Source organism: Nilaparvata lugens, unplaced genomic scaffold (assembly GCF_014356525.2).
Source record: "Nilaparvata lugens isolate BPH unplaced genomic scaffold, ASM1435652v1 scaffold8400, whole genome shotgun sequence".
Classification (NCBI taxonomy): Eukaryota; Metazoa; Arthropoda; class Insecta; order Hemiptera; family Delphacidae; genus Nilaparvata; species Nilaparvata lugens.
This window is the reverse complement of record NW_024094146.1, coordinates 1-11066: the sequence shown is the minus strand read 5'-3', so window position 1 is coordinate 11066 and position 11066 is coordinate 1. Positions and strand designations below refer to the sequence as shown.

The following is an 11066-nucleotide window of genomic DNA, read 5'->3' as shown; positions in this document are numbered from 1 at the left end:
AAATGTACTGTACATCCGAGTTGTCAAGTTCATAAAAATGATTATGATAAAACTATGAGGCAGTCATTGACTTTTCATAAGAAAGTACTGTCTTTCTCACTTTTCTAATTATTTATCTTTTCTTTCACTAATTATTGGTTGAATTCAATCATAATAATATTGTGAATTGATTTCATTATATTGGTTAACGGTTCTACCTATTTCCTTCAAAATTTCTTAGTATTAAATCTACTCATTTCAAAGATAAGGATTTCAAGTCTTCTAAACCTATTTTTCCTGAATTTGTTACGATAAAAATGAAGAATATTTTTGGGATGAAATTGTGATGTGGATGAAAAGTTAGAAATGACAACCTCATTTCGAACTCATATTCAAATTTGATCCAAATTTGGGAGAGGAATATTAAACAGTTCGCTTGGTTTTCTTCCTGTTTCAATATAATTTTAATGGACTAATTGATAAATAATTAAATAAAAAATCAAGACATTCATTTCAAGATGTCTGTAAATGAATTTCAAGCTTACTAAACCCACTATTTAATTTACGATTACAACATTTATCATGGTACGGTACCTTCTTTTTGACAGCGATTTTCTCCAAAACTCCAGTCTTTTCCAAATGATTGATCACCGTTTTTTCATATCCGTAGGAGGTTAAGAAGCACACAATACCAGCTGGAACAATATTTGAGAGATTCACAAGTACTCGTCCTAGCTCGTTCAACTAAAAAAACAAACAATTGAATTAATTAGAACATAGTAAAAATAGCAACACAATTATTATTCTATACATGTTATTGACCGAGCGAAGTGAGGTCTAAGATTCAAGTCGACGGTTTTGCATTTCTCTTTATGTTTATATGTTCCGCAATTAAGGCGAAACGCAGCAATAGATTACCATGACATTTGACAGGTATATTTCTTTTTAAATTGTACCTCGAGGTATATACAATGTTTTTTTGGAATTTTTGAATTTTAAGGATAATACAAAAGGAGAAGGAGTCTCCTTCGAACTCCAATATTACAGTAAAAATCAGAATAGAATCATTCATCATAAATCAGCTGTCGAGTGGATTATTAAATGCATGCAATTAATATCTCAATGTAACTTGGTAAAAAAACGCAGCAATAGATTACCACGAAATCAGCTGTCGAATGGATTATTAATTGCATGCTATGACGCATGCAATTAATAACGGAAAGTAAAACATAGTATTTTCTCTCGACCTTTCTCTGCTTTCAACTCGGGCTGACCTGTTGCCAATGTGTTAAAGGAGATTAGCTTTTGATGTTAGCATATTTCTGATACACTAACCCCAACAGCCATAAGCCGTTTTCACACCGACATCTTGCCGACACGACATAAAGACAGGATTTACTCTTATGGACAGTATGAGACGAGGCTGTGGTTTATAACTGCACGAGGTAGTACTGTTCACAGAACTACTAGTTACTCTGTTCTCTAGTTTATATGATGTTATGGATCAAGTCGATAAACATCGGTAATTTGGTCCAAGTAACGTTTATAGTGTCTGTAATGCCACATCCACACAGTCGCCCAATGCGTACAAATGACGACGAGCGCGAGAGTGTGGATGGGTGGTTTGCCAGCGCTCGCCTTCACTGGCCTTCGCTTGCCATATCTCGGATTTTTGTCGAGCGAAGCCGAGTGGCCAGCCGAGCATCGACAAGTGGTCACATTGCAGTGTTGATGGCAAGCCACTTGACCTTTTTTCTTCAATGTCCGTTCACACATGTTCAACACATTTGTCCTGCCGTTAGTTTTTAGTTTAGTCACTATATACATTGGTGCTTGCGATTTATATTGTAGTTCTGAATTTTTAATATATTATTTGGATTCATGAGAGAAGTCCAGAACCAAAGAATCCCAAGGAATCTATATGAGATAGAGCGTTCTACCTAGTCTCAGATTGTAGAGCACAAAATTACGCCCAGAGGGATTTTGAATTTTACATCTAGATTGTAACAATCGGGATATATTGTTGTCGGGATATGAATAATAAATATCAAAATTGATATTTTTCTTAAAATTTCACTCATTTTTGAAAAATCATAACTCAGTACTCATTAGAGATAGAGAGTTCCGAATGATCTCATTTCATTCATAATTTTAAAATCTTTAAAAAAGGCAAGAATAAATTTTTCTGTCCGATCACTGGATTTGGCAGAAATAGCTAAAAACTGGAAAATTAACCGAAAATACAAGGTTTTGAGCCACTCTGTAAATAGCACAAGGAAATTTTGCATGAAGAATTTGGTTCTGGACTTCTCTTATGTACCCAAATAATATATTACAAAATCAGAACCACATTATAAATTGCAATCACACCCCCTTTTTTATGTTTATATTGATTGAACTATTTGCAGTCAATTAATAAGGATAAATTTAATTTATTCAAGCAATTTTATAGAACAAGTCTCTCATTGAAGGTGTTTCAAAGTCGTCCTTAAAAATTAAAGATTGTGCCAACTTATAACAACCGTAGGTCAGAGCACCTATAAGAACCAGTGTTCAATATAATGGCATATTCATATAGTGGCATAGATATTCAATATAGTGGCAGAGAATCAGGTAGAATAAGGTAGAGAATCAGCAACGCTGTTCTTCTATCTCTCTCTACTGCCATTATAACGAGGACCTCACTATAAATAGTCAGTTTTCAGTGTTCAGCTATTATTTTAATACGGTAGTTTTCAGATCATTTATTCCTGCCCTACCAAAGTTTGGATCAGGAAATTCCTGTTTTATACAAAGTAGTCTATTCAATTCAATTCAATTTATTTCTTTTTACACACACATACAAGTTTAATAAAGAGATTAACAAAAAGAATACATGCAAACAACAACAACAACAACAACAATACACATTAAAACAAAATAAAAAGAAAGTGGTGCAAAAGAGGATGGAAGATTGAAGGGTTTTCCAACTATGGATATCCATGTACTAGGAAAACCTTCAATCCTTGAGAAGGTGAAAAGGTATCAGGAAAAGTAAATAGACGGTAGATATGAAAGGATGGGATGGGAGAAGAATGGAAAGAAGAAACCGATAGGACCAGGTGTTGAAAAAAGATTATGAATTACAAAGGATTACAGAATAAGCAAGCACACAAGTCAGAAGAGTGAACTTTTTCTCTTCAAAGTTCACTCTTCTGACTTGTGTGCTTGCTTATTCTGTAATCCTTTGTAATTCATAATCTTTTTTCAACACCTGTCCTATCGGTTTCTTTTTTCCATTCTTCTTCCATCCCATCCTTTCATATCTACCGTCTATTACTTTTCCTGATACCTTTCACCTTCTCAAGGATCGAAGGTTTTCCTAGTACATGGATATCCATAGTTGGAAAACCCCTTCATTTTCCATCCTTTTTCTTGCACCACTTTCTTTTTATTTTGTTTTAATGTGTATTGTTGTTGTTGTTTGCATTTGCATGTATTCTTTTTGTTAATCTCTGTATTAACTTGTATGTGTGTGTAAAAAGAAATAAATTGAATTGAATTGAATAGACTACTTTGTATAAAACAGGAATTTCCTGATCCAAACTTTGGTAGGGCAGGAATAAATGATCTGAAAACTACCGTATTAAAATAATAGCTGAACACTGAAAACTGACTATTTATAGTGAGGTCCTCGTTATAATGGCAGTAGAGAGATAGAAGAACAGCGTTGCTGATTCTCTACCTTATTCTACCTGATTCTCTGCCACTATATTGAATCTCTATGCCACTATATGAATATGCCATTATATTGAACACTGGTTCTTATAGGTGCTCTGACCTACGGTTGTTATAAGTTGGCACAATCTTTAATTTTTAAGGACGACTTTTAAACACCTCAATGAGAGACTTGTTCTATAAAATTGCTTGAATAAATTAAATTTATCCTTATTAATTGACTGCAAATAGTTCAATCAATATAAACATAAAAAAGGGGTGTGATTGCAATTTATAATGTGGTTCTGATTTGTAATATATTATTTGGGTACATAAGAGAAGTCCAGAACCAAATTCTTCATGCAAAATTTCCTTGTGCTATTTACAGAGTGGCTCAAAACCTTGTATTTTCGGTTAATTTTCCAGTTTTTAGCTATTTCTGCCAATCCAGTGATCGGACAGAAAAATTTATTCTTGCCTTTTTTAAAGATTTTAAAATTATGAATGAAATGAGATCATTCGGAACTCTCTATCTCTAATGAGTACTGAGTTATGATTTTTCAAAAATGAGTGAAATTTTAAGAAAAATATCAATTTTGATATTTATTATTCATATCCCGACAACAATATATCCCGATTGTTACAATCTAGATGTAAAATTCAAAATCCCTCTGGGCGTAATTTTGTGCTCTACAATCTGAGACTAGGTAGAACGCTCTATCTCATATAGATTCCTTGGGATTCTTTGGTTCTGGACTTCTCTCATGAATCCAAATAATATATTAAAAATTCAGAACTACAATATAAATCGCAAGCACCAATGTATATAGTGACTAAACTAAAAACTAACGGCAGGACAAATGTGTTGAACATGTGTGAACGGACATTGAAGAAAAAAGGTCAAGTGGCTTGCCATCAACACTGCAATGTGACTATTTGTGGATGCTCGGCTGGCCACTCGGCTTCGCTCGACAAAAAACGGAGCGATGGCAAGCGAAGGCCAATGAAGGCGAGCGCTGGCAAACCACCCATCCACACTCTCGCGCTCGTCGTCATTTGTACGCATTGGCCGATAGATAGCGCAATCAGCAGTGCCTATCAGACGACCGGTTTTTAGGTTTATATTTTAGGTATGTTGTTAGGAAACATTGTCACCAATACGTAAGTTATTAGAATGATTTAATTTGCAGTTTCTATAAAAAAATTAGATGGAGGAAAAATGTGTGTACATCACGAGCGAAAAATACTTTTTCTCCTCAGGAAATTGTTGCCCTCGGCTTCGCCTCGGGCTTCAAACTTTTCCTCAGGGGAGAAAAAAGCCGTACTTTTACTCTAGATATACAAATAACTATTTATGGAGTATGCTGACCAATCAGTGCTATCCCTGTTTCCGTAGGAAAAGTCGAAAGTTGGTTGGTTGGCCCATGGTCAGCACAATGGGCAGGATGCGATCAGGACTGACAACATGACCGCAAGAAAAATGCAAAATTCGATCTTGTTCGCTCCAGCCCCACCGAACAGCTGGTCTCTGAACTCGGCTATAGGCTTCATTGTGCCTCCTGAACTACCACTGATCTGAAAAAGAAAAAAAAACAGAATCAAACCATGAAAATATGAATGAAAGAGACTTTGATAAAAATTTATGGTTTCTTACTTCATATACTGTTGCTGGTGAGATGTATCTATGATATCTATCTATGTTATCTATGTATATGTTATCTATGTGAGATGATATCTATCCATAATGAAAAATCTGGTGTGGTACACTCACACAACTTTCTTTGCTCAATGAACTGTAAGTCTCATTCTCAAACGAGAATAATTTGGAGAATAAAATAAATGACAATTGGCGGTAACATATTTGAAACTACGATAGGGCTTATAGGGTAATAGGGCTTAATGATAGATATCCATGGTATACATATCGCCCATTTTTCCGCCATCTTGAATTGAATTTCTATTGTCGGATCCTCATGGTATAAGGACCTTAAGTTTGAAATTTCAAGTCAATCGGTTAATTAGGAATGGAGTTATAGTGTTCCACACTACACACACACACACACAACACACACACACACACACACACACAACACACACACACAGACCAATACCAAAAATCAGGTTTTTGGACTCAGGGGATCTTGAAAACGTATAGGAAACTTGAAATTAGAGTACCTTAATTTTGTTGGAAAGCAATACTTTCACCCATTGTAATAGGGCAAGGAAAGTAAAAAAATTGGAGGAAAGATAGGAGAAAGACGCTGCCGATAATTGTCTTGTCAATGCCTTCTATACACGTAGCAGATACAGGTTTATTGATGAGATATTAACTGTTCATCTCATTTGAAAGAATCAATTATATTTATAAAGCAAGATATTATATTTTCATAATTTCATAATGAGTTTTCATATTGGAAGAAATATTTTGTTGAGTAATTATTAATTCTCATTGTTAAAAAGGACGTTGTGTGCAACAGAGCAAAGCGAGAGAAAAGGATAGCGCTATCGCTTTGTTGAATGATAGACTAGGATAGCAATACATTGCTAATCAAGCACTGCCATTATAACGTGGACTCACTATCTATAATTCTATATAAATAAAATTCGAGCCTCAAATTTGACACACAATAACTTTTTTATGTGTGCACCGAAATTTGATGATTTTTTTAGTTGTGTTCGTTATGTTCAGGACCAGGTTTTGGCCTATCAAATTTATAATAGACTTTATGACTCTTTCCTACGGTCCTTCGAAGTTACATTTATCCTATGGGAGAAGATTGTGAGCTGGCCCACACAGAAATAAAAATCAGCTGTTATAATCCTTGCGACATTCAACAGCCGTCGGTAGATAGTAGACAAAAGTGTGAGTCCTTCATAACCGCCCATATATTTTATTCTAAACTCCTCGATTAAAAATAAAATTACTGTCTGTGTGTAACCATCCAGTAGTGCGGCCTCAGGTTAAAGACTCGCATGCTCTAAAGACATTGCTTTGTTTTGAATAATTTGTGCTGTCTTCGGTGTTCAGAATAATTGATTTTCAGTAAATTATTTATTTTCCTACAGTTACGTTGAAAAGTGGCCATTGCTGCACTGATTACAGAACGCAAAGAATCACTTTTCCGCTCTAGTGCGGGAAAAATTTTCTGCACTCCAGATTTGCAACATGGCAACGCAAATACTTAGTAGGTTATATGGAGCAACAGTGCAGCAAAATCAAAATGAAGTTGGTACAGTGACTGTGTGGCTGCTATAGTGAGCAGAGGTGCAACGAAGCACAACGCGCTAATATTCTCATTATATATATAACCTAAGACCACGAGGACTTTAGGATTTTAGGATTAGGTTTTTATCAATGATAAAATTACACAAGAAACATTTGATGGATTTCAGGCAATTTACCCATAATTACCCACTTTTCATATTCAATGGTAAATGTAGGAAAAATTAATGTGAAATACGTGCGCAAAGTTCTCTGCTGCACTCAAGAAACCATTCCGCCCTCGCCTACGGCTCGGGCGTAACGTTTCTTTCGGTGCAGCAAACTGACACTTGCGCACTAGTTGCACAATAACTATTGCAGTTGGAAAAATCTCTATTATAAAAATGCCGATCACGCCTCCTCAGGTCTGCATCCAGCTAAAGTTTGTCATAAGATGCGAAGTACGAAGTTCGCCGGGCCAGCTAGTCCGGATAAGAATTGAATATTGATTCGAGAGATAGCTACAGCGTATTAATCTTAAGGTTAATGAATTCCATTGTGGAAAGAAGGAGCGAAAAACTGAAAATGTAATATTCATCACATTCTATTCTTGATGTGCACAAGATATTATATTTTTCAATAATTTCATAATGAGTTTTCATATAAGATGAAATATTTTGTTGATTAATTATTAATTCTACATTGTTAAAAAGATGATGTGGCAACAGAGCAAAGCGAGAAAGAGATAGCGCTATCCGATTTGTTGAATGATAGACAAGGATAGCAATACCATTGCTAATCAAACACTGCCATTAACGTGGACCTCACTATAGCAGGACTTCTTATATACCGGACCTGAGCCTAAATAAAAAAATGGCCGCCGTAGGTGGTGGCGGCATTGATATTTTAAACGGAACTAGACCACCTGAGATTTCGACAAACTGAGACGCTCACTAACACTGATTAGTAATTTTTTTCTCAGTAGGAGTTTCTATAAGATCACCACCTACGGCGGCCATTTTTTGTTAAGCTCAGGTCCGGTAGTATATAGGTGGTCCTGGTTCTAATGAAATAAACCTGTCCCGGTACCCTTCCTCGGAAAATTCTAGATCAGTTGAGTTTATAAATTAAATAGTTGACCGAGCGAAGTGAGGTCTAAGATTCAAGTCGACGGTTTGGCATTTCTCTTAATGTTTAAATGTTTGAATGTTTAAATGTTTATATGTTGCGCATTTACGGCGAAACGCGGTAATAGATTTTCATGAAATTTGACAGGTATGTTCCTTTTTAAATTGCGCGTCGACGTATATACAAGGTTTTGGAAATTCTGCATTTCAAGGATAATATAAAAGGAAAAAGGAGCCTCCTTCATACGCCAATATTAGAGTAAAAATCAGACTATAGAATTATTCATCATAAATCAGCTGACAAGTGATTACACAGATGTGTGGAGAAGCCAGTCTATTGCTGTATTTCCATAAGGTCTAAGTTTCAATCAGGTACTTGTGGATGAGAATACTGCGTGAGGTCTACTGTTCACAGAACTACTAGTACCTGGCTTCTGTGACAACATCGACGAAATGGGACGCAGGATTGAGCAGAAGGAACTTGATACTGCCCGTTTGTGAACTGGTGGTTGGAGTCACAATGAGTCTGCCATCTTCGCAGGGATTGGTTAGACACTCCAGGAATGCCACCACAGCTGGCATCGCATTCGAAGCCATGCCATCGTTCGGTTTCTCGTCAGCTGATTTATCAATGTTGGCAGCGGGTACTGGCTCAACTGTACTGACAGAATTAATTGATTAGATAATGGTTAATTTGGGATGATTAATGTTTGACAAAAATGAAATATGAAACAAAAAACTGAATGGTGAAACACTAGAATGTTGACTAAAAATAACACGAATTTATTGAAAAAATTACATACATGTTGTAATAATCTACCTTCTCACTTATTGATACAATATTATTGATTATTGACCGAACTCAGTGAGGTCTATGTTACAACTTGATTTGCTTTTGTCTGTCTGTATGTAACGCGATTACGGCCAAACGCGTTGATAGGATTCGATGAAATTTGGCAGGAATATTCCTTTTCAACTGCGCGTCAATGTATAAACAAGGTTTTTAAAAATTTTGCATTTTAAGGATAATATGAAAATGAAAGGAATTCCTCCATACTCTGATATCACTATATTATATTTATCATCTACTTTGAAGATAGGATCAATCAGACTATAGAATTATTCATAATCAATCAGCTGACAAGTGGATTATTCATTGCATGCATTACACAGATGTCTGACCGTGTCTATTTCTATAAGGTAGGGTTTCAATATGTTTTATGATGCATGCCCATCAGTATCAATATTCTCACATTTGAAGAACAAATTTAATAGGTGATTGAAAATAAAATAAAACATGATTAAATGAACTGAATAATGCTGAAGAAATTATAATATTCTTGATTGGAAAAAATAATTTAAAAATAGTTGAGAAATATTTTCATCAGATGGAAAGATTATCACGAAACTGGATAAATCATCATATAGGATACACATTCAAACGTGAACTGAGTTTATTAACATAAGTGAGTTTTTGATCTTGGAGAAAACAAATAACAGTTTTTAAGAGTAATTATGATTCAACTGTGAATTGTGATTCAACTGAATCAATTAGAACAGGTGACATCAGATACTTGTGGATGAGAAAACTGTGTGAGGTCTACTGTTCACAGAACTACTAGTTACAAAATTAATTGATTAATTTATTTACAAAGGCAAACGTTCTAGAAGTATTTTAAGCCTAGGAGATGATTAGGGGATGGATGATAGATATACAAACTGAATCAATGTATCTAGAATACATTGAATTTACTAGAATGTATCAAGGTACATTGATCAGAATGATAATTTTGTTACCTTTAGAATTTCTTCTATTTGATGATGCCTGAATTTCTTTCAGAAATGACTGGAGACCGCTGGTTTTTCTCATCTTTGGTGCATTGCTTAATTTCTCTTTCGAAAATCGTGATTCTGAACAATCCTTGAGCTGTAATGAAATAAAACTTATTATTGATAGAAAAAAGGTAAAAACTAGTAGGAATCTATCAGCCACATTAGCTGAATGCAATGAAATTAAAACGTATTATTTATAGAAAAAGGTAAAGTTAGATCTATCTTAGTCGTAACATTAGATGTGTTACTAACTCTAACTAACTTAGACTCAGATCTAATTAGATCTGACTAACTCTATCAGTCACGTTAGAGTGTTTCATTACTAACATTTCAATCTCAATTCGTAGTCGAGTGGATCAGATGCTGGCTTTATGATTCAGAGGCCCGGGTTCAAATCCCGGCCCGGGCAAGATATTTATATCGGGCCACTCCCATGTTTCGGATGGACACGTTAAGCCGTCGGTCCCGGCTGCCTAAAAAGCAGTCGTTAGGTCATGTCAGAGGCCCTGAAATTGATCAGTTGCGACCTGGAAACTCTGACACCAGACCTGAGCCGCCAGGTCACTCGATATTATTATTATATTAATCTCAATTCAGCGGCAACTTTGTATAGTGTGGTTAAGGTTATAATGTTAGCATTGATTTACATTGGTTTGCTATCCTTGTACAAAATAGATAGATTTCTTGATCCATGACCATTTATAGATGCATAGATCACGTCAAAAGATAAGAACATCTACACACCTAACAGAGTCTAAGTCGATAAGCTAGTGAATTATACGGCCAATAAGTTACCTATTGTTGTACGATTCTTAGCACTTAGCGTAGCTGTTATTTCAGCGGTTGTAGAGCATTGCAGAGCAAGTAGAACTCCGCCCTTTGTAAAATTGTTTATATTGTGATAGAATTGATAACTATTAACAATCAACAACTAATATCAGACAATGTTCAGCTGTTCTTAGTGAGAATTTGTGTGCATTTTGGCTTCAAAATTTATAAAATAACTTAATTAATACAATGTGCAGTGATAATTAAGTGTAATATCAACTATAATCTGGTGTTTTAATTTTTCTAAATTTAAATTTGCATCTCATATTTATTTTTGGACGAAAGTTGACATGAACTTCTTACAGAACAAACGAACCTATTTTTGGACATGTAATCAAAATTGGGAATGGAATAGTTTGGGCCAAGCCTGTTTCCTTCCCCAATCATTATTTATATTGATC

At 35.1% G+C, this 11066-nt stretch overlaps 2 protein-coding genes across 2 annotated transcripts; both read right to left on the bottom strand.

The window, feature by feature from the left end:
* Window positions 1–573: 573 nt before the first annotated feature.
* LOC120349127 (ATP-dependent DNA helicase DDX11-like) lies at window positions 574–1186 on the bottom strand (the record flags this gene model as incomplete). Its single annotated transcript, XM_039419088.1, has 2 exons — window positions 1137–1186; window positions 574–723 (listed from the first exon to the last, which is right to left on the bottom strand). Coding segments are annotated over exons 1-2 (198 nt in total), but the record flags the coding sequence as incomplete, so codon positions are not given.
* Window positions 1187–5059: 3873 nt separating this feature from the next.
* Window positions 5060–8660, bottom strand: LOC120349126 (ATP-dependent DNA helicase DDX11-like; the record flags this gene model as incomplete). The annotated part of the gene is made up of 2 exons (XM_039419087.1): window positions 5060–5250; window positions 8432–8660. Coding segments are annotated over 2 exons (257 nt in total), but the record flags the coding sequence as incomplete, so codon positions are not given.
* Window positions 8661–11066: the final 2406 nt, after the last annotated feature.